At 38.7% G+C, this 24066-nt stretch overlaps 1 protein-coding gene across 6 annotated transcripts in view; it reads left to right on the top strand.

Moving 5' to 3' along the window:
- The window catches only part of CSDE1 (cold shock domain containing E1), a 28681-nt gene that overhangs the window by 2916 nt on the left and 1699 nt on the right, over positions 1 to 24066 (top strand). Inside the window, exons 2-21 of one of the 6 annotated variants that reach the window (XM_053393569.1) lie at positions 1354 to 1745; positions 2391 to 2550; positions 4584 to 4733; positions 6390 to 6588; positions 8612 to 8721; positions 9073 to 9165; positions 9583 to 9680; positions 10512 to 10593; positions 11215 to 11343; positions 11502 to 11627; positions 11874 to 12086; positions 13799 to 13939; positions 14192 to 14350; positions 15148 to 15255; positions 15856 to 16031; positions 18040 to 18152; positions 19430 to 19549; positions 19739 to 19917; positions 20472 to 20635; positions 23072 to 23204. In XM_053393569.1, coding sequence (XP_053249544.1) covers positions 2425 to 2550; positions 4584 to 4733; positions 6390 to 6588; positions 8612 to 8721; positions 9073 to 9165; positions 9583 to 9680; positions 10512 to 10593; positions 11215 to 11343; positions 11502 to 11627; positions 11874 to 12086; positions 13799 to 13939; positions 14192 to 14350; positions 15148 to 15255; positions 15856 to 16031; positions 18040 to 18152; positions 19430 to 19549; positions 19739 to 19917; positions 20472 to 20635; positions 23072 to 23204 — 2619 coding nt within the window. In that variant the 5' untranslated portion in view covers positions 1354 to 1745; positions 2391 to 2424. The remainder of the gene's footprint in view (positions 1 to 1353; positions 1746 to 2390; positions 2551 to 4583; positions 4734 to 6389; positions 6589 to 8611; positions 8722 to 9072; positions 9166 to 9582; positions 9681 to 10511; positions 10594 to 11214; positions 11344 to 11501; positions 11628 to 11873; positions 12087 to 13798; positions 13940 to 14191; positions 14351 to 15147; positions 15256 to 15855; positions 16032 to 18039; positions 18153 to 19429; positions 19550 to 19738; positions 19918 to 20471; positions 20636 to 23071; positions 23205 to 24066) is intronic. The other 5 variants (XM_053393577.1, XM_053393571.1, XM_053393572.1 and 2 more) reach the window with 5 other exon arrangements.

Below are 24066 nucleotides of genomic sequence, written 5' to 3'. Positions count from 1 at the left end.
TCCTGACTCTATCATATAGGAAAAGAAATATGTAGCCCCTTCATTAATGAGAAAATACGTTACATAGATACTGTTGATTATTTATTAATTATTAGTGTATTATAAAAGACAAAGTAATAAAAGCTAGTTAAAAACCATAATTAAAATACACCAGAACATATGCCTAGAGACAATGAAGACAATGAATGAAACAAACACTAATAGATGTACTGCTGGATAAGTGTTTAATGGTTATTGTATTTGTTTAAAAACCAATTAAAAATTGTGTGGTTTGGTTTGGTTTTTTAAAAAACTCATTAAAACCAGCAGTAAAATACAGTTTGCCATGGCAGTGGCCCAGTGGTCAGTATTGTCTGCACCTTAGTTTTCAAAGTCCTGTTTAAATAGGAAGGTCCTGGCCTGCCAGCGGAAGAGGAAGCCAGTCTAACTTCTCTTGGGTGGGAATCCCATAATATGGGAGCAGGCTCAGAAAAGGCTCTCTTGTGTCTCCACCAACCATGTTGATGGAACCAAGAGAAGGTGTTCACTTGAGATTCTTAGCACCCAGGCAAGTGTGTGTGTGTGTGTGTAAGTGTAATGTACTGTTTCTTCCTAGTGCATTGGGTTTGGAAACAAATTCAAATACACAACTTAAAATGTAACTTTTGCATTTGTCTTCTGCTATAACTGTCAGGCTCAGGATGAGAAACAAAACAAAAATATACTTGCATGTTTCAACTCTTAAATCTTTTAGCAGTGTTATTTGGTATTGGCCCAGATAAACTGCAGGGATTGGTTTGGACAAGCAGCTTACAGCAAATTTTTGTGCTACCTGCGTAGTTATGCTTGTTGTTGATATTATATAATAGCTTTAAATATTACAAATTATTGTACTGCTACGTTAGAGCATGATAATATCAACATTTTTAGATTACCATACTGCTTTCCCAGAAAGCAAGTAAAACTTCATTTTGGAAAGAAATAGACATTTCACATTTGCTTTTGCATATCTGTGGTGATTTGTGTTCGTCTCTGATCTCTGTTCCTGAAGCAACAGGAGTTTATATTCTAGTTGTGAAAATGTTCATGACTCAAATACATGCTTATAAATGTATTGAAACTGGTTAAGAAGGCCTGATCAGTATATAAGCATTACAATTTACTAGTAATTTCTGAGATTCTAACCAGATGTTATGTTCAGTGCAATTTAGGATTTGAGCTTAGTAAAAAGGTAGAAGCTTTTTTCAAGCATTAGTAAAACCTTGGAGTTGTGAGAAAGATCTGCTCAGAAGGATGGGATCACATCTGTTAAGTGTCCAAAATGTCTAAAAGTTGTGGCATAATAGACTTCTTATTTGTTTGTTTTCTCTCCAGTATGAAGTGTAACAGAACAGAATTTACCACCTGAAACTGCTGCTTCAAGTTCAGATCAGGAAAGGAACACATCACATCGTAACAACAAAACAAGACCAAAGAAGAGTAAAATTTACACTGAAGACACAACACTTGATCTGAAACAAGAAGTTTGTGCCTACTCAACAGCTTCAAAAGAGCACGTCCCAACGCTGCTAGTAGTCTTTGTTTTCTTCAGTGCTGTGCTGAAACTGCCCAGTGCAGCACCAGTTATTCCTTATTAGCTTGATAGATCACTTGTCTCTTGCTATCTCTTTTTTTTAACAATAGCAATCTTCAAACTTTGAAACGTGTGCTGAAACGAAGAATTCGCGAATACTACTGAAAGTGCAATATTAGAATATCACTGCGAGGTTGGTGCATGTACTCGTTAAAACAGTAATAGATACTGGAATTTAAACTACTGTTTGACATGAGTTGAAATAATGCGTTTATTTAAATTCTGACTGCCTTCATTTGGTCAGAATATCAAAAGCAGAGCTAACATCTGGCTGTGGTGCTTATGTTTTTAAATGATTCAAGTTCATCAGTATTGCCATTTGGTTATATTTGCTGAGCTAACTGTGGAATGCAATCTTATCATTGTAGCTATTTCATTAAGCTTTCTGCTACTATTTTCCAGTTTCTCCCTTTTGAAATCAGTTTACTCTAATGCTATAAGTCTGGATCTCAAACTTTCTCCATATCCTTCTCCCAATTACTAGTATCGGTCAGTGAGTCTCCATTTCATAAGCTGATAGGTTTAAATGTTAATTGTCTGCTATAAGGACAGCTGAATTAATAGTAACCATGAGTTCAGTTAGCATCCAGCTTCTGCTCTCCATTTCAGAACCCCTCTTGAGGTAAAATAAAGCTATTAAATGCTTCCTTAACTAGCACATCAATCCCTTCTTGTCTTAATATGTTAGGAGGCTGCCAGAATGGCAGCTTTTTATGACACTGGATAAGTGGCAGATATACATTGACAAGGTTGTCTTGTTTGATTTTGTTATATGCAGCATTATAAAATTAAGTTGAAACAGGCGTAAAAATATGGCAAGCACCTGGAAAGAATTTGTTGAATTTTCCATGCCGTCTTCTCCCCCTACTGCATACGTTAGTGCCAACCTGGGCAATGCATCTCCAGTCGGACTGAATTTATCACCTTATGGCCAATCAGTAAGTTCTTTTGCCATACTAGCAATATTCTTAAGGGTAAAGCCAAGCTAGCTCAGATGGTGTGATGCAACAACCTCCTTTGAGCAAAAAAAAAATATGTGGCCAGTTTGCAGATTACTAGCAGAAACGTCTGCTCATTTTGGAACCTCTTATTAAAGCATCCTATAACCCTGCCAAAGTGCAGTGAGCAGGCTAAAACACTCTTAATTTGACAGTTTCAGTTTGAAAATCATTTCACACTCACCCCTCATTCCCAACCATTCTTTTCATTGGTCATTGTACCAGGCCTAGTTCCTGTTTCAGGGCAATTGGTTACCTCTCCAGCTGTTTAAAATCAAAACTACCCTAATACTTAGATAATTTTGGGTTTCTTTTGTTATTTCTCTGGAAAACCCCAAAACAGAGATCCAAAGCTTCCTTCAAATGGCCAAAGGCAGCCGATTCAAATTTTGAGCCTTTTTGAAAATGAGCAGAGTATACATCTGCCAAATTTTCTTGTCTGTGACAACTCCACGTCTATCTGGAATACGGTTGATAGCTAGCTAGTTGAAACATGTCCATCCTCAGCCTTTACTAGCATGGAAATTGTTCAGGGGTTCTCCCCAAAAGCCTGTAAGATTGGCAGCGAACTACTAAGTTTAAAAGTTTATGTCCTTGAGAGACAATGTGTTAGTTCTCATGTCTAGCATAGTTAAATGCTGGGGAAGGGGCTCTCTTCAATCCTCTAAAGACTTGTTTATTACTCAATAATGAAATGGAAAAGTAGTTGTGATGCCATAAAGCATAATTAGGCAAAATTCTCAAGCCTCAAGATCGTATTTCAAAATAATTGAGGGCTGCTGAAACGGAATTATAAGTGCAGCCCAGAAAAGGGCCATAGCACAGTGGTAGAGCACATACTTTCCCATATACAGGTCCCAGGCTCAATCCCTGGCAGTTTCAGTTAAAAAGCCCTTTCAACAGGGCTGAGTAAGACCTTGTTTTAAATAACATTCAGCAGCTGCTGATCAGTAGCACTGAACTAGATGGACTAATATTCTGATACTTTATAAGGCAAATAATATTCTTAAAATAAGAAAATAATCCAGGAAAAAAAGCTTCTAAAATCTCTTGTTCATTGCCCTAAAAACCCTGAAAATGACTGCTACTGTACATCAGTGTAGGAATTTCTTTCCTGCATTATGGATTTGACATAGTAAACAGTAAACCAGCAACTGTTCATGAATACAATACTGGTGCAACATGCTCTGTAGAATAGAGGCCGTAAATTGTTGCTGGAGCAATTTCACTTCAGTTCATCTCTGTGCAATACAGTTGATGTTTGCTTAAATTTATTAAATAAAGGTCGAGGAGAACTGAGACCAGCTGTTATCTTGCTGCCAATGTTCCTGGTGTCCTAAATTTAGTTAATGACCAGTTTTGAAGTGCTCATTACTTGAAATTCAGGTACTAGTCTCTCTTCTCCAAATCATGAGAAGGAAAGAAAGACTTCGCCTGAACCCTTAGGGTTAATGAACACAGATACATAGCGTTATCTGTCTAAAATTCCAGTTTTTGAATTGTTACTGTGTGAATGTACTCTAGAACCTATGTAACAAGCAGTTTTTCTGTGTCTCATTAATAGTGCCAGTTCTTCTGCTATCCCTTTCAAATGGGAAAATATAAAATGCTATTATAATTCTATTTGGACATACTGTTTGCTGCAGTGCAAGAACATGCAACATGTTCCAACTCTTAGCTCAATCCATTACTCAGTTATTTCAAATGACACTTCTCCCTTGTGAGTACTTTTGTGTAAGAGCTGGTCAGAGTTCTGGTAGTATGAGCAAATCAGAACATTGTTGGAGAGGAATTGACCTAGAAATAGTGCTTGCTAATACTATTTATACTGTAATCCTATTTTTAAAAAAGAAATTTGGATTGATTGCTTTCGACTTCCAGCTCTCTTGAGAAATGGAATTTGATAATTACTTGGATGTGTTTAAAGATGTGCTAACTATTGACTAGTTATACTGTGTACTATGTTATCACAGCTGTATGAGATGGAGAACCATTATACTGTGTCATCAGATCCTCTCCCCCCTCCTGCAGCTCCCCCTCCTTCTCATCCTTTACCTTTCTCTTCATCTTCTACTTCATCCGGGTCTAAAAAACAGAAGAGGACCCCTCTTTATCAGAGATCTGTAAGTCAGGGCAACTTGACAGACATGGAATCTTAGCATGGGGATCCTTTGCAGTTAACTCATCTCTGTATATGTTCTCACTTCTAACTTCACTGATATTAAATCTCCTCAACAGGTTACAGGATAAAATTCCACTTGAACCAGCTGGAAATCTTGCTGGGTTCTTAAAAGGTGCTTTCCTGTATCTGTTTCAGAAACTTAATGAAAGCTTGGTCATGTGTGTGTATGTGTTGCAACTTCATTTTATTCATTCTGATAAGTTGATTGAATGTATCTTGCCCATGTAGATTTATTTTCCTAAATCTTCATAAGAATGATGGCATAGATAATATAAATTCTACTTGACACACTTGTAATAGGAAACAGTTTATAGCAAGCACCTTCTTCAGATGCATTAATTTCTAAGTAGGGAGTTGTTGCATCTTATGTTGCCAAAGAATGAGTTGCAGTATATCTTAGTGCTTTTTGGTTGGCATGTTTACAAGGGATTTCTGTTCTTGTTTCTTTGCAAGAAGAGAAATTACCTCTATTCTGTATTTCATAATGTTATCTTAGTGCCTGTACTAATTGACAAAAAACCAAAGCCTCTTTCAGCCCAATCCTATACTCAGAAATCCCACTGAGTTCAGTGGACCTTGCTCCTAAGTAATTGTCCATAGGAGGATTGCCCACATGCATCTCCAAAAGCTGTATGTGGGCTTAGAATCTGGCATTGTCCTTGGTGGGTAGGTCAACTCTGATTAATAATGATGACAGCAAATGGCATTATTTCCAGCATAATGAGTAAGGATCTGTTTGGTTATAACTGTTCTGTTAAGACTATTGTGTTTAGAGCTTCTTACACTTGGAACTTTTGTACACTTAATGGCTCCTTGGAGTTGCAGGAATTTTAGGTTTGCTTTCTTAAACAGATACACAGGAAACTGCAACATATCTGTAAAATATATGGTCTCAAAATGCATGATTTTGGCAATTTCTTGCCTTGAGCCCTTTGACTTGCATGATATGTTCACTGATTCTTCTAACAGCAAAAGTTAAATGATACCCTAATACTAACTTATCTCTGGATTTGATTTGATTTAACTTAAGATAGCAAAATTGTTTTTAAAGCATATTTATATTTATGTTTCTAGAAGATTAATGAGAATTCAGTAGGGAAGTTTTCTCTGTTTTCTGGCATTAACCAATGTTTTTATGGATAGAGAAGGAGCATTTAAGCTGAATGAGTACAGCAAACAATTATGAAAGTTCATAAGATATTAGGCCTCCAGTTCAACAAGGGTAGAGTAGGTGCTAATGGAAATTGCCTTGAGATTAGCAAGCTTTTGTTTTTGCTTTCTTGGTAGCCTTCTTTGGCTAAGGCAAGTTTATACTAATGACTAATTTTGAATAAAGTATTAACTTTATTCTGTATATAATGGGAAAATATAATGCTATATTAACAGCATATAGATAAATCCTACAAGGTAAATGTGGTTTCGTTACTGATGAATCTCAGCTAGACAAATAGTGTACACAAGCTGTGCCTTAGCTGCCAGAAACTTGCTTGCTTATCTGATGCTCTTTAATGCACAATATGTGTTCTGTGTTCCCTTAAGTATGAAAGGTGATGGGAATTGCTTTTGGAGGATTTCACAAGTTATCTTTTGCTTTCAGATGAGCTTTGATCCAAACCTTCTCCATAACAATGGACACAACGGGTACCCCAATGGTACTTCTGCAGGACTGCGTGAAACTGGGGTTATTGAAAAACTGCTGACCTCCTATGGATTCATTCAGTGTTCAGAACGGCAAGCTAGACTGTTCTTCCACTGTTCACAGTATAATGGCAACCTACAGGAGCTTAAAGTGGGAGGTAATTCATCTGGTGGAATTCTCTGGGTTCATGACTGAGGCTCTTTACATGTGTGATGAGGATTAGCACCTCTTAACACTAGAGATGTGTCTGCCTAGTCAGTAGTAGTTAAACCAACCATTAGTTGAGAGAGCCAAAGTGAGGCCTTGTGTTTCAATTTATGATAATTTTTTGTTTTAGTTTCCCATTTTCTGTGGATTGTTTTTATGTACACTGCTTAGAAATGCAAATAAGTAATATAGAAATGTCATAAGTAAATGATAGATAGATAGATAGATAGATAGGCTTAACTACAGTGGTACTTTGGGTTACATACGCTTCAGGTTACAGACTCCACTAACCCAGAAATAGTGCTTCAGGTTAAGAACTTTGCTTCAGGATGAGAACAGAAATCGTGCTCCGGCGGCGCGGCAGCAGCAGGAGGCCCCATTATCTAAAGTGGTGCTTCAGGTTAAGAACAGTTTCAGGTTAAGTATGGACCTCCTGAACGAATTAAGTACTTAACCCGAGGTACCGCTGTATATGGATGCTTCTATGATGAAGATACATTGAGTAGAGTATCGTAGAAACTGGTTTCCCAAACTGTGTTCTGGGAAGGTCTTCCTTGTTCTTCAGTAGAATGGCTGATAAGTTTGCTCACCACTACAGACTGCTATCAGGGTGGGATGTAGGGCTCATGTTAATCCCCTTATTTACTAACTACATGGCCAGACTATTTATTTCCTGTGTACAGTTAAGTGCTGTTTTTAACTTCTAAAGCCCTAAATGGTTTGGGGCCAGGCTATAATAAAGGCCACTATCTTCTGTATAATCCTGCCCAAGAACTGAGGTCGTTCACAGAGGCCCTTCTCACTGACCCTTCAACAATTTCAAAAAGTGATAGTCCTTGAGGGCCATTTCTGGGATGGCCACCACCTCTAAAATTCTGTCTCTCAGGCAACACTTAACTGCCTGTCTTTAGGAGGATAGCTTAAATAGAAAAGTTTTAACAGACATTTGTGCTCTTGCTTGGGCTGCTGTGAGTTTTACTGTGTGAGTTTTCTATTGGTTTTTAGTGCACACTGCTCTGATCTCAGAAAGGAAGAGGGTGATACAAATTATGTAAAATAAATAAATTTTCCATTGCACTGTGCAGCTACAGGAGGCAGTTGTGTGTGTTCTAGAATGCACTCAGTTTCTCTCTGGCAGGGCTGGAACACCTGTGGCTCTCAAGGTCCGACTGAGCTACAATTTGCATAACCCATTACCATTGGCCAAACTGGCTGGGCCTGATGGGAGTTGATATTCAACATATAGAGGGACAGAGATTCAGTATCCTTAAGCTAGAGCAACAGTGAGGCCCAATCTGTCTGGCCTCACACAAGGTAATTATGGCTCTAAAAATTCAAGAACCCTGCTGGATCAGACCAAAGGCATATTTAATCAATTATTCTTCTCTCACAGTGGCCACCTAGATGCCTTTGGGGACCCTAGAATTTGCTTTAGTTTTTTATAACACTTAGAGTTGTTTTGGTAGATGAAGAAATGTAAGAAATGTGGTGGAAAACAACTCCGGTGTCATAAAGTTGTGAAACCAGTGGACTAGAAGAATGGGCTGTGAATGCTGTACAGAAAGAGCCTCTCATTTTGCCTACTCTTGAGTTCATGAGCCAGAGTCACTGACCGAGGAGAATACAGTCATGTTTTAAATTGTTATTTTGATCTTAGCATGCACGTGCAAGATAAATGCCACTGACTGAGATCCAGGGGAACCATTTACATGCAAGCAACTCATTGGGCTTTTTTTTGTAGTTTTCGAGAGTTCTATCCTCAGGCAATCCTCCCTGTCTCCAATATTACACAGCCTCAAAAGCAGTCTTAAATTTGCATGCTTAATGCAAATTTAAGACTACTTTTGAGGCTGTGTAGTATTGGAGACAGGGAGGATTGCCTGAGGAAAGGTAAAGGTGTGCTTGCGAATTATTCCTGCTAAGTGTTACTAGACCGGTCCTGTGTCATTGATAAAACTTCAATTGCTTTACAGATGATGTTGAATTTGAAGTATCTTCTGACCGGCGAACTGGAAAACCGATTGCTATTAAACTGGTGAAGATTAAAACAGAAACATTACCTGAAGAGCGAATAAATGGACAAGTTAGTGGCTATGATAAGCTTTTTCCATGCATGCGATTTGCATCTGCTGTGGTCAGACAAACAAGGGCAGAGTTGAGTGTAGCATGCCTCTCCTTGGTTGCATAGAAATATTTTTCTCAAATTTAATTTTTTCCACTTGTTTTGGCAAGCGCGTAAAAATTGGGGTTTTACCTAACCAAGAATAATTCTTACAGTTAACAAAAGTACTGTAAGATATAAGCTTTGCAGCATGGCATACTGTTGTGGGTTACCTGTAAAGTGCATCCCCAAGTGTATTATAGAAAACTAACAGTCTGATGCATAATGCTGCCTCTGGAAATAATTAGCAATGGATTTTTTTTTGACTGGTAGGTTGTGTGTGCTGTTCCTCACAACTTAGAGAGTAAGTCTCCAGCTGCCCCGGGTCAGAGTCCAACAGGGAGTGTATGCTACGAACGTAATGGGGTAAAACTTATGTATTTACTTAAACTTTTTGACTGATCCTCCAATATGATTTAAACTAAAATACTTGCCAGAGTAGACAGTGAAAAAACTGTACTTGCTTTAAAAAGTTAAAATTTAAATTGCTAAAAACTTATTTATTGAAATAGAAAACATCTGACTTCATGTTTTGACTGTAATTATGAAATATTTTCACAACTTCAGTCTAGAATTATATGGCTAGTTAAAATGAAGCAGAAAAGTTAACTGTTTACTAAAGTCTTCATTGTGACTATTTTTTAGTTTCATAAAATGCTAATAAAACGTCAAATATTCTGCACACTTCCCAAGTTCTGAAACTCAAAAGTTTAAACTAACCAGGACTTTATAAATTTCTCTACTCGTAGCAAAATATTAATGATATCAAATTTTAATTCACAGGAAGTGTTCTACTTAACTTATACCCCAGAAGATGTTGAAGGAAATGTACAGCTGGAAACCGGAGATAAAATTAACTTCATTATTGATACAAATAAACAGTAAGTAGATACCTTGTCATGACTGAATCCATGTTGGCTCTAAGGTAGTAAAGTTCTCCAGAAACTAATGTTATTACTTGAGTTGAAGTATACTTCGCAAACTTTGCAAAGGCCATTCAGATCAAGTTTCTGAAGATGCTTTGTTTTTGAGTGGTTATTAAAATTGCTAGTCAGTTTGTCTTTTTCTTTCATCGACAAATGGATAATCTGCAGTACAGCTATCTAATAGGAAACTTGCTTTTTTTTTTTTAGACCTAAATGTGAATGTGTACTTCAAGTAAAGAGATTGTAGCAGTGTGATGTTTTCATCTTAAAATATCCTGGTCATAACGAAAGGAGACTTATGTATTTCCAGTTTGTAGAATATAATTTAGCACATTAAACATATAAGGTGACCCAGTATTGCACCAACTCATGTAACTCATCCCTCCTAGCCCGTCCGCCCCCCCCCCCGCCCAAATCTGCTCTGGTGGGATAAACTAGGGTTTTCATATGTCTGGGAATTCCCGGACATGTCCTTTTTTGGGGGGAAATTTACATTTTAAAGCAGATGTCCTGGATTTGGGGTTTAATTTTGTGTGTGTGTGCGTGCGCGCGCATGCACGTGCTCAGGCAACCTGGGCTTGGCGGCGGCAGCGGAGCTATCAGGCGATAGCCCTAAAATCATCAATTTTTGGTGTCCAAATTTTTACTTCTTGAAATATGGCAACCCTAGATAAACACAACTGGAGTCACTCATAGAATTTAAGAATCATTCTGTAGTTGGCTGTATTGTGATAAGTCATTGAATTATATTTTCCTTGTGTGACCTTCATCTACTTTTTCCCATAGTACTGGTGCTGTAAGTGCTCGTAACATTATGCTTTTGAAAAAGAAACAGGCTCGGTGTCAAGGAGTAGTTTGTGCCATGAAGGTAAATTAACACTTAACTACTTTCTGAAATTTACTTGTACAGTTATGGAACCATGTAGGTGTGGAGGAGAAGGTGTATAGACTTATTCTAGTACTTTTGAGACAGAACTTCCATGTAAGGTTGCTTGGGAGTAAGTCTCATTGAACATTAGATCTTGCATCTGAGAGAGCAGGCGTTAGATTGGGCTTTATATACCGTATTTCTCGCTCTATAAGACGCACCAGACCACAAGATGCACCTAGTTTTTGGAGGAGGAAAACAAGAAAAAAAATATTCTGAATCTCAGAAGCCAGAACAGCAAGAGGGATCGCTGCGCAGTGAAAGCTGCAATCCCTCTTGCTGTTCTGGTTTCTGGGATTGCTGCGCAGCCTGCATTCGCTCCATAAGACGCACACACATTTCCCCTTACTTTTTAGGAGGGAAAAAGTGAGTCTTATAGAGCAAAAAATACGGTAATTCACTCATTCCTCCTGTAAAAAGTTTTTATATATGCACATTTTTAGTTGTAGATCTTTCTAATAACTATTAGTCACCAAAAAAAAATAAAAATGCTTTATTCCAGCTAGGTGGATATAGATCAAGATAGCATCTCTTTGCTTAACGATCCTATTTTCTTCTTAGGAAGCCTTTGGATTCATTGAAAGAGGTGATGTTGTAAAGGAGATATTCTTTCACTATAGCGAATTTAAAGGTGACCTAGAAGCCTTACAGCCTGGTGATGATGTGGAGTTCACAATCAAAGACAGAAATGTAAGACCAAATTTCTTAACTCCAACTTAAATTGTAAATGCATGACATTGCAGGAACTTCCTTAAATGACTCCATTAGATTTGTATGTTGTGTGACCTATTGTTGGTCCTTGTAACTACTTAACCAGTTGACTATTTGGTTGAATTTTCTGCTTATAGGGTAAAGAAGTTGCAACTGATGTAAGACTTTTGCCTCAAGGAACTGTTATTTTTGAAGATATCAGCATTGAACACTTTGAGGGAACAGTAACCAAAGTAATTCCAAAAGTACCCAACAAAAATCAGGTAGGAAATGTCTTATCATTATTGTGTACAGAAATTTATTTGTAAATGTTTATTTTAAAGTACTTTGATAGTCTGTGACACTGAGCAAATTCAGTAACGGGAAACAAATTGGGGTAAATCATTAATGAAAGAGGCATCCTTGGGTGCTACAATGGAAGATGGAACTTGTTCAGCTCTCAGTTGATGTTTTAAAACTGTAAAATCCTGGAAAGCTCTAATATGGCCTTTCTTTTGTACTCTGATCAGAATGACCCATTACCTGGGCGTATAAAAGTAGACTTTGTGATTCCTAAAGAACTTCCATTTGGAGACAAAGATACAAAATCAAAGGTGACGCTGTTGGAAGGTGACCACGTTAGATTCAACATTTCAACAGATCGGCGTGACAAATTGGAGCGAGCCACTAATATTGAAGTTCTTCCCAATACTTTCCAACTCACTAATGAGGCTAGAGAAATGGTAAGTAATTAAAACTGCATTCCATGTCTACTTTCATAGCAGTATGTTCCATTGAACTCAGTGAGAATTACAGCACAATCCTATAGAGATCTACTCAGATGTAAGTGTTCTACACAGAGAAATAGGATATAATTACTGTTGCCTCATTTAGCATTGCTGGTACTGTAGAACGATGCTAGATTTATGTAGCAATGAACACTGAAATAGTCCTGAGAAGTTGTCTGAATCTTCAGCATGTTGCATTTCTCCTGGCTACGTGAGGAATTATTTTCCAAGGAAGCCTTTGATAGAAGATGCAGTGAGCTGCAGTTTTACAGAATTCTAACTTTAGTTCTATATGTCTATATACATATTATAAACACATTTCCATGTGCACAACAGAACATCCTCATTCTCTCCTGTCCCCTCCAGCCCTTGTGCACCCTCAGATTCCCAACCTCTGGGTGGTTAGGAAACCCTCTGGAGCAGATTTGGGGGGTGGGGTCCTGGTGGTGGAGAGGAAATGGAAGTCATTTATTTTTTAGATAAGTGACCAAGAAATATAATAATAAGCATGACAATGGGAGGGCATTCCAGTGCTGAATTGCTCCCATGGAGAAGGGAGTACATGAAACTTGCATTTGTAAAAGAAAAAAAATTTTGATTTACGTATCCCCTTTTAAAGGAAATGTGTAGCAGGAATTGCATTGAAATCCTTCTGTTGCCTCTTTCCACTTAACTTTATCTCAGTTTTCAGAAAGAGTTTTGCATCTTAAAAAGTGATGTTAAAATTCAGAGAGCAATTTGAGCTTACCTCAAAGGCTTGCAAGTTCAGAGTCATGTTGGGACTTGTACAGCTAGTTGCACAATGTTTTGAATCCTCCATCTGAGAATAGTTATTTTCAATGAATAATGCCTCACAGTTTTTTCCACTCTGTGGAATTAGAGTGAGAAAAGGAAGAAAAAGCTTTGTGGGAGGGAAACAGTTCACTGAGATATTGTCTGTTTGCTCTGGATTTGTCTTAGAGTTTTCCTAAAAACTACCATTTATCTGAGTCAATGAGCTTTTTATGCTCTTCCATTGTAGGGTTTTTCTGGCGGGGCGGGGGAGTGCTGGGCACAAATTATTGCCATAGACGTGTCATTATTTTATAACATTTATTTTCCGCTTGGTTCACATGTGGCTTGAGTTCTCTCATTGACTTATTAGGCTGATGACTGTTTTTTAAGGCAAGGAGAGAATGCCTAGAGCAGGGGTAGGCAACCTAAGGCCCACGGGCCGGATGCAGCTCAATTGCCTTCTCAATCCGGCCCGCAGACGGTCCAGGAATCAGCGTGTTTTTACATGAGTAGAATGTGTCCTTTTATTTAAAATGCATCTCTGGGTTATTTGTGGGGCATAGGAATTCATTCACCCCCCCCCCACACACACATGGTCTGAGGGACAGTGGACCAGCCCACAGCTGAAAAAGGTTGCTGACCCCTGGCCTAGAGCATTGTGGACTAGATGGTATTCTGTTGTACCTGACAGATATCCTCTAAGGCAGGGTTTCCCAAACTTGGGTCTCCAGCTGTGTTTGGACTACAGTTCCTATCCTCCCTGCCCACTGGTCCTGCTAGCTAGGGATGATGGGAGTTGTAGTCTGAAAACAGCTGGAGACCCAAGTTTGGCAGTCCCTGCTCTAAGGATTCTTCATCAGCTATAGTTACTGACCTATGTGTTGCGTCCACAGGGTGTGATTGCCGCAATGAGGGATGGCTTTGGTTTCATTAAATGTGTTGACAGAGATGCCCGCATGTTCTTTCACTTCAGTGAAATTCTAGATGGCAACCAGCTCCACATTTCAGATGAAGTAGAATTTACTGTGGTCCCTGTAAGTACAATTTTGTGGAATTTAGGTTTACCAACTTCATGTTGCTTCAGGTCATTTATTTATATTTCCTGACTTACTATGCTTCATTATTATCTTTCATCTAATAAGATTTCAAGATTGCTTACTGTACTAATTAAAGCAGAGATAAAACTAATAATGAAAACAGCCAAATAAAATAAAACAATACAGTATCAGCTGCAGAATTCAGTCACTTTTTATCAATTTATCAATTTCATGACCTTCCTCTTCCAGGATATGCTGTCTGCTCAAAGAAATCATGCTATAAGGATTAAGAAACTTCCAAAAGGCACTGTTTCATTCCACACCCAGTCAGATAATCGTTTTGTGGGCACTATAGAAAAGGAAGCCACTTCTGCCAAATCCACTAGTCCAAATAAAGGCAAAGAGAAGGTAATACTGCCTGGGGTTTTTCTTCTGTTTCTCTGTAAAATAATAACTGAAAACTTCTACAAAGATTAGACAAGGAATATATTTATAAACATTTTCTGGCTGAAGATAACAGTTTCCATACTTTTATTTTTCATGTGTCCTTTGAGATGGATAAACACACATATTCTAACAAGATAATGGAAGTACAAAAGCTGGTCTTGCAAGTGTGTCTAAACTTGATTTACTTAGTGTGGTTGCAAGGTTTGGGTTTCCTATAAACATAATGTAGATTCTTTTTGGTTGTAGAAATAAACATAGGTGCTGAATCTTAGGAGCATCTCTCTGATATGAACTTACTCTTATACCAAGTATCTAGTTGAAACATACCTGTTGCATTAATCTTCCTCATTGCTAAAATAGTTTAGGGCTTTTAATTAAATCATGATTACACTAATGCTAGCAATATCTTTGTTCAGTGGAAACTAGGTAATATATATTTCAGAAACTGGTCATGAGTTACCTAATTGATACTACTTTCCTGTATAATCCCAAGTAGAAAAAGATAGGATAGGCTTTCTTGAAGTTCCAACAGTGATTGGTTATACATCATTTTTAAAAATGAGGTGTTTCCCCGTATAAATACATCTCTGTCAAAACTAGTGAATTTCATGATTACAAAACTTAGTATATTTTCTGTCACTGAATACCTATGTTCACACTACCAGTTCACATTTGTATGTGGTCTATTGGAAAAAGTTAAATTCCTTCAGTTTTGATCCTTTTATATTTTATTTCCTCTCCCCCTGCCCCACTTTTAGGAAGCTGAAGAGGGAATAATTGCTTATGATGATTGTGGGGAGAAGCTGACCATTCCCTATCAGGCTAAGGATGTGGAAGGATCTACTTCTCCTCAGATAGGAGATAAGGTAATATGCATACTGTTTTTAAAAATGTAAGAATGCCCATGATTGGGTAAAATACTTCTAGAGATCCTTCTTGGTTTTTCAGTTTTCACTATATGTGTTGATTTGTAATTATTACCTCATTACCTCCTTAATATTATTAGAGTATACTGAGAACTGGTGCATAGTTGTAGCCTCTCTTCAGAAGTTGAGAACCATTCAGGCTATGAACCTTACACCAACATCTTGTGTCCCTGCATTAAGATTTGTTTAAGGCTGCTTTTGTGTAATGCATTTTTTTAAAATAAGATCTCAACAAAAAACAATGGTGTCACCGAGAAAGACTGTTGTGAATTAGTATGTGAATTCCTTCTCTTGTTTGGCTACAAATGAGACTGCTGATGTTCAACTTTAAATGGCATAATAAGAGAGTACTGACTTCAGCGCTTGAGAATTGAATAGCCTCAGTGAGGGGATTTTGAAAAGAGAGTTAATACTACCATAAGTTGTTTTCACTGCTGAGAAAAAGCAAAATGTCCCATTAGATTACTTCCAGAAGTGCATGTGATTTTCCCAATCCTTCTAGAAGGCATTTTATTTTGTTTTATATCTTTTCCCAAATAGGTTGAGTTTACAGTCTGTGAAGTGAAGAGAACTGGGTTGCAAACAGCTACATCTGTAAGAATGCTTGGTAGAAACTACAGTTCAAAAAGGCTTTTAGGATATGTGGCAACTCTAAAGGATAACTTTGGATTTATTGAAACAGCCAATCACGATAAGGAGATTTTCTTCCATTACAGGCAAGTTGATTAGTCTAAGAGTTTGTTGCACATTAAATCAGGTATGGTACATGCCGGATGAAGCAGCTTCTACATGGTCCATACAGCAGCACACAGGAGTCTCCACATCGCCACTGACTGTTCCTTGAGACTACTAACAGTAATGTGGAGGTGCTCTGTATATTGGAAGGGGGTCCATGTGGTCAGCTCTTGCATCATGATGTCATGTGCTGCAGTCCCCATATGGAAACCGTTACCATCTCATTTAAGTGTGCTCCAGTGGTTCTGAAAAGTGGGAACCTCCTTTGGTGTACATATAACATCTGGAAGGAGGATGAAAATTTCCAGTGAGGGCACAGAATTCTGAGACAGGTGGAGTCTTCCTTCACCAGCCATAACAATTGGTTTGAGTTGAATGCCTGCTAGCAGAAGACTCATAATTGGATTTGTGACTGTAGCTACTGCTCCCCAAACAGGTTTAGGATGATGTGGCAGGAGCTTTGTTCCACTTGTATAATGCCAGTGCTGGATTAGTGTCTGCATCCCCAGATCTTTGCACACAGTAGCAAGCAAGAGTCCCTGTGCATCCTGCTGTGGAACAGATTGTTAATACTGAGTTGGTTGGTTTGCAGGGTCAAATAGCATGCTTTGTCTGCTCCGCGCAGACTGCATATTAACCTTAATGTGAAAAAATCTTCCTATAATCCTAAAAAAAGTGGAACATGAGTGATCTATGCAGCAGGGATGGAGAATCTCAGGCCTGGGTTCCCTGCAAGTTTCTGTCTGGCTCACGCTGTACAGCAGGGACGTCCAACTCCCAAGAAACAGCGATCTACTCCTAGAAAAATAAACTGGCAGTGATCTGCCCTTGAGCGGGGAGTTCAGAGTTGTTGAGTGTGGATAATTAAAATGAATTGCTCACCAACAACACAGCCGCTAACAGAACACACACTAAACCCGGCGCAGGGAAAGACCAAGCGGGGAGGGGAATGGAGACATGATTCTAAATGCGAGCGATAAGGATCCCACGATCCACCATGATCATCCGGGGATTGACCTGTCGATCACGATCCACCGGTTGGACACCCCTGCTATACAGCAACAGACACACCCTTTGGTATTCCGCTGCGCCAGAAGCGGTTTAGTCATGCTGGCCGCATGATGCAAGATGAGCGCCACACCCCATAGTCGCCTTTGACTGGACTTAACTGTCCAGAGGTCCTTTACCTTTACAAAGCTTATCAAAAGTATTACTCCAGTGTATGTGTGTAACAAGTTAAAGACCTTTCAGTCACTGGCAATAGCAAAACAGATAGACAGTGGTACCTCGAGTTACAAACGCCTCAGGTTACAAACTCTGCTATCCTAGAAGAGTTACTTCGAGTTGAGAACTTTGCCCCAGGATGAGAATGGAAATCATCTGCCGGCGGCGCAGCAGCTGCAAGAGGCCCCATTAGTGAAAGCACGCCTCTAGTTAAGAATAGTTTCAGGTTAAGAACGGACCTCCAGAACAAATTAAGTTTGTAACTAAAGGTACCACTGTAGCTTTGATATATTGCTCTCTAAACTGGACTACAACTCCCATTGTCTCTGACTAGTAGTTGTGCTTAGTTAGGCTAATGTGAGTTGTACAGCATATGCTGAGGGCATAGGTTTTTTGCTCCTATACTAGTGACATAAACATCCCCACTTTATATATGCTGCATATTCACATTTTATAAGCTTATTCTGATTTACACAAATAATGGCTGATGTAAAAAAATACTCATGGAAGATCCATTTGTAATGTTGTTGATAGTGGCATGCTATGGGTGTTGCATAGGGCTCTTATATAAAGTAAACATTTGACCTCTGGTTAATAAATGAGGTCTTCTACATGATGCAGTCTGCTGCACTGTGAACGCTTGAAAAGAAATTAGAGTCTCGAGACCATCCCATTTGTATTGGTTTGCTAAAAATGTAAATTTGTTGGGATGGCATTCTTGGTTACATTTATGCAGATTCAATATTTCTTTATAATTGTTTGCAGTGAATTCTGTGGTGATATCGATAGCCTGGAACTTGGCGATATGGTTGAATACAGCTTATCAAAAGGCAAAGGAAACAAAGTCAGTGCAGAGAAAGTGAACAAGACACATGCAGGTAAAGCTGTTTTTAAATTTCTTTTAAAGCCAAATATTGGTCCTCAAGTGGTATGTACTTGGTGCTGACAATTTTGTGGATGCCTGCTTGTTGCATGTATCCCAGGTTTGAAAAACAGGAACTTAATTCCAGCCTCGGACTGTTCCACTGTAATGGTTTATTATCTAAAACTAGAAGTGAGAATTAGATCTGTCTTGGTTGCCTGAGGGCAATTCTTGCTTAGAAACAAGGCTAATTACAAACCTGTTCTATTAGTGTTTTGGATTAGATAAAACTAACACATATATGACATGAAAAGCAGGACAAAAGGGACAAATAAGTTGACAGCAACTGCTGCAACTTCTACTGCTGCTACTGTGAAAACAGTAAAAAGCTTGCATTTTAAAACGTAGCCTTCTTGCTTGGGAACCCCACAAAGGATTTTGTCAAGTGTGGAGTACAAATCAATCAATCATGATATCATAATGATGTGTGATTGGCAGATGGCTGGCTCCACGCACCTGTCATATTTGGTCTGTGAGGCTGATCCTGATCAGGATCTAGCCCATGGAACCCAAAAGGTTCCTCACCCTTGCTATAAAGTGTTGTTTGGCTCTGTATTCCTATATGGTATTTTGACTGAAGCGTGGGAACCTTACTCTCTTCATATGGGTTGCAGATTCTGATATAAAATACTTCGGAACACTGTTGGAAACTGAATAGCAAGGATACAGAACTAAAAAACTTTACCCTATAATTGCCACAAATTGGAGAATTGCACTACTCAATATTGGGAAACAGTGCAGTAGAAAAATTGACAGTGTAGCTACCCAGTGACCTTATTTAAACTTCTGTGCTAGAGATGTAGTGTTACATCTTAGAATGTATGTGGGGAGTTGCACATTGGAATGTGATCCCATCAGGTTCCATATACAAGGAAAACGTGAAGTGCATAGTTAGGTGTACTTTGTGCCCTTCCCAAACATATGAAGAAAAGCCAGTACTGACAGTATGTGGATGAATTGCTGTTTTCAGTATTCTGAGACTTTCCCATGACATCTAGTGATGTACTACTGTGTTTCCAGATAGCAAATATTAGGAAAAAAGTATTAAGGGCTAACTTTCTACCTAGAATCCATCCCCCCCCCCCCCCCGCATTTTGCAAACCTGCCACTTTTAGATTTCCATACCTTTAGCCATGGTAGGACAGGTTTTACTTGATACAGGGTGACTGCTAAGCTCCATAAAGTTATTTGGGAAAGATTGCCACTTGTAATGCGGATGACCTTGTTTTATAGTGAATGGCATCACAGATGAGGCTGATCCAGCTGTTTACACGGGTAAAGTAATTCGTCCTCTCAGGAGTGTAGATCCCACCCAGACTGAATACCAGGGAATGATTGAAGTCATGGAAGATGGTGAGTAGTGTGCCTTTCCAGTATTGGTTGATCTAATTCCATAGTTGGTTTGGTACCCTAATGAATCTTTCTAGGAAAGTTGGTTGAAGTGAGACTTGCATGTTACAATGTGATGTCTAAATGACATGGAAGCTGCTACTTGAGAATTCTTAACCATGACACGTCTTTGTGTTATGCTTGCTTCTCCAGGAGAAATGAAAGGTGAAGTCTATCCTTTTGGAATTGTTGGTATGGCAAACAAGGGGGACTGTCTGCAAAAAGGAGAAACCGTAAAGTTCCAGCTTTGTGTCCTTGGTCAAAATGGACAAACAATGGCTTGTAACATTACACCTTTCCGCAGAGCCACCGTGGAATGTGTGAAAGATCAGGTGAGAGGACTTCTTGAGATGCAAGCCATGTCTTTGCTGTTTGGGTGATTTTTCTGCATTAGGGCCTCCTCTGTTTAAATACTGGAAGGAAATTGTTGGAATTTAACATAGCATTCTTGTTCTTTTGCACCCAGCTAGATTTTGAAGGCCCCAAGTTTTACCTTCAAACAGTTGAATTAGCTGAATTTATAACTTTCATTTGGGTGTAAAAGACAAGATAACAGTTCTTGAATCTTGACAGAAGCCAGGAAGTATGAAAATATTATTGACCATGGAGAGACCTGTTACAAATGTTTTCTCTTTTAGTATCTTATCGGGCAGGGCTAAAATGTTTTTCCAAAAATGAGGTCCGCATCCCCTTTTGTCAGGAAACGTTTAAGATAATAGTAGAATCCATTTATTTCAGTGGGTCTACTTTGAGTATGACTATCTTTGAGTATCACCCTAAATAGTCTAAATTATGTGCTGTCTATAAATAAATTTCAGTCCTACTTGTAAAAAATTTGATTGCTCATGTTGTGCAATTGAGAAGACAATTTCCATTCCTTTTTCAGTTTGGTTTCATAAACTATGAAGTGGGTGACAGCAAAAAGCTCTTTTTTCATGTGAAAGAAGTTCAGGATGGTGTGGAACTGCAGGCTGGTGACGAAGTAGAGTTTTCAGTCATCCTCAATCAACGCACAGGGAAATGCAGTGCCTGTAATGTGTGGCGTGTTAGGTAAGCAAAAGATACTAATTTACCTTACTCTCTTGCAGGGGGGAAACCAAGCAATCCTGATCTGATTTCTTGATAGGAAATTGGCAGACATCCTTGAGCTGCCTCAAGTTGGAATCTTGAAAGTAGCTGCTGATGAACAAATTATTGAAAATCTATTAAGCTTTGTGTATAGGGGCCTTTCAGTTGCCCTTCTTTCCCTTCTTTGTACCACATGGGATGAGTTAATGTTGAGGGTGTTGGTTTAAAAGGAAAAATTGGGAAAGAAGAGGAGGAAATTGGCCTACTTTGCACCATATTGTTATACATACTCCATTCATTGATTCTCTTCATTTATAGCAGCCTTCCTCAACTCTGTGCACTCCAGATGTTTTGGACTAGATAGCTGTCATCAGCCTCTGCCAGCACAGCCATGTTGGCAAGAGCTGATAGTTAAGTAGTGCCACATCAAAGATGTTTTTCATGAGCTGATTTCTTTAACATTCAACATACATCTGTTTGGGTTTTCCCCCTCTGGTTCGTTAATAAACTTTTAATGTTCTATTTCTTCACCTGTTCCTTTCAGGAACTCATTTGTAAGCTTGAAATACTACTGTGCCACTCATTTCCAAAACCATGACAAAAAAAATCAGTACTCCAGATACTGTGCAAGGACCATTTCCTAAATGTATTAATTCCTTGAGTAGTTACTCTTTATATACTTTGTTCTATCAGCTCTTTAACATCCTATTCTCCCATGTTTTTTGGATCTGCGAAACATAATGGGTTGCAATGTTTTGTGAACAAGTTATCACTCATGCAACATGGCTTACCTGTCCTCTTTTTTGTATTTCAGCCTCCTTCATTCCCCCCCCCCCCAAAAAAAAGGTGCAGGGGATTGGGACTCTCAGGAGAGGTCTGGGGCAGCAATGGGAAAACCAGAAATTGGGTGGGGCCATCTTGTGACAGCAAAGCTCCCTATATGCTGTAGTCATGGGGAGGGGTGGGAAAGCCAGGTTTTGTGAACAGTCTTCTACAGGCAACTCCCAGTTTACATGGGGGTTATGTTCCAAGGCACTGTGTGTTTTAGGTTAATTCATGTGCATTTGAAACCTTTTTTAAAAATTCAAACACCCCATTCCACCCCTTTTTGTGACTTTTGGGGTCACTTCTGGGTTCAGCGCAATGTGTGCGTGCACAGTCAGTCATATGTCGGGCACGCCTTAAGTGGTCCCTGCCTGTACTTGCATTTGGACACAAACCATTGTGTGCACAAAAATCACTATAGTTTCATTACTGTTTTCCTTCTCGGTTCTTTCTTACCCCATAATTCAGTTATCATTGGTGGTTTTTTTTTAACATTAAGGTTGAAGCACAGTTATACTTACCCTAAAGGTTGTAGTATTAGTATCAGTGGAACCACTTCAAAACATTTTGATCTTATTCTGCCATTCCAATTGTAATTCTTAGCACAAAATTGTATTTCATTTATTAGCTGCAGTATTTCTTTCATTGCGCCTTTCTTGGCACTTTCATGTCTCCAACTTACGTTGTGGATTTCTTGCACTTTTTTGTTGTACTTTGTTTTTGTAATCCTGTTTTTCTTCATATTTTATTGCTTCCTGCATTCCCATTACTGTCAGCTTTATTTTGCATGTGTGCAGAAACAGAAGATAGGCACTTCAAATTCTCACATATTTCCACTTTGTAATCATAGTTTATGAAAGGTTTTCACATGGTTTATGACTTCTGGGGGTTGGCTCAGTAGAAAGCTCACTTGCATTCCCAACAGCTTATCTTCTCTTTCACTTTGTGTGTATTCTCACTCCCCTCCTTTGCCTCTTGGAATCCTCAGACTGCACATCCAGTCTGAGATTTTATCTAGATTTGGGAGAGATGTGGTTCCTTGGGTGGGAAAAACATTCTCAGGGATTCCCTTTACCTAATTTGAAGCCCCCTGCATTGGTCCACAACTTATTTAGTGATGGGACTGTTCAGTAGTGGTGTCTAATGAGAAATGTGCAAATACAGATGAATAATAGTTGAGCATTGTCTACATGCCAGAGTTCTAAAGATACTGGCACTCCAGAAGCACACTTATATCTATTAAAGCTGCAGTCTTAACTGAGTGAAACTTTCACACATGCCATGATTACTACCATGAGCATAATATTACTGCAGATTAGGAATGCATCTACCTGTTAGGATGCATTTTGATAATGGAATTTTATCCAACATCAAAACTACATTTGTCGTTGTAGGATGTCCATATATCTTGCACTGAATTCCCCTTCAAAATTAAACAGTTATTCCAGGGCAGTGTGGAAAAAGATACTAATAACCAGCATGAATGCTGTTATAGTAGAAAGTTGGCTTTTTCTCTCTTTAAAAAAAACAACAAAACATTAAAATGCACATCTACATGTTTCCCCTAATGATTTAGTTTGTTTCTATTTACAGTGAAGGTGCTAAGGCCATAGCTGCTCCACGTCCTGATAGACTTGTTAATCGCTTAAAGAGCATTACTTTGGATGATGCCAGCGCTCCTCGTCTAACTGTTCTTCGTCAGCCAAGGGGACCGGATAATTCAAAGGTATGTTATAGGATATTTGCCTGATGTGTGGTCATAACATTGGGATTTCCGCTTCTGTGACATACTGGATAAGAAGCCAAGCAACTTCCTTTTAATTGGTAGGAATTCTAGTAAATGCTAATCATCAGCAAAAGATGGAAGGACATAAAAATACTTTAGGAACTCAATTTTTCCCAAAGGCAGTTGAGACAGGATATTGGATTTCTTAGGTTGCTGAGACTGTGAGTTGAACATGGAAGTTCAACATGGAAGGACTTAAATGATAAACTGGAACACAGTGCAAGATTTTAGAGTGCCTCTTCTCTAGTGAGTGTAATTCCAAAATAAACGAAAGAGGGGGATAGAAAATGGTAGGAGTACATGAATGTGTGAGAAGATTTACTTACATACGAGAATGTAGGTAATGGGTCAGCCAAAAACCCTTTGGAAAAAGAGGGATTTGATGGGAGAGAAGAGGTACTAAATGTTTAAGTTATCTTAGAAGACCGAGAGACTGTCAGATTGCAGAGGATTCTATAAGAAAGTGCTGTCATTAGCAGGGATGTAGCTGGCAGACCAAGGGCTAAAAAGACTTGGTAAAACTGAAGAATTTTAATGGTAAAGATGTGGAGCCTCTGCTGATGTTTTTATTTTTTTAAGGATGCCAGTAAAGAGATTTGGGGAATATTGTGTAGAGTAGTCTTCAATGTTGGTGAGGGGACTAAGTGTTGTGTAAATTGCGGAAAAACTCCTCTCTGCGAAAGGTATCTAGTTGGAGAGGGCAAGGGCACCTCACAGAGCTTTAGGTTTTGTAGCAAAATATGATGTGTTATTTCTAGCAAAAGCAGTCAGTGGAGTCAAGAATAGAACTGGAAGGAAGGAA

Source organism: Podarcis raffonei, chromosome 6, assembly GCF_027172205.1.
Source record: "Podarcis raffonei isolate rPodRaf1 chromosome 6, rPodRaf1.pri, whole genome shotgun sequence".
NCBI classification, from domain to species: domain Eukaryota; kingdom Metazoa; phylum Chordata; class Lepidosauria; order Squamata; family Lacertidae; genus Podarcis; species Podarcis raffonei.
Note: the sequence above shows the minus strand (reverse complement) of the source record. Positions and strands in the feature narration are given on the sequence as shown.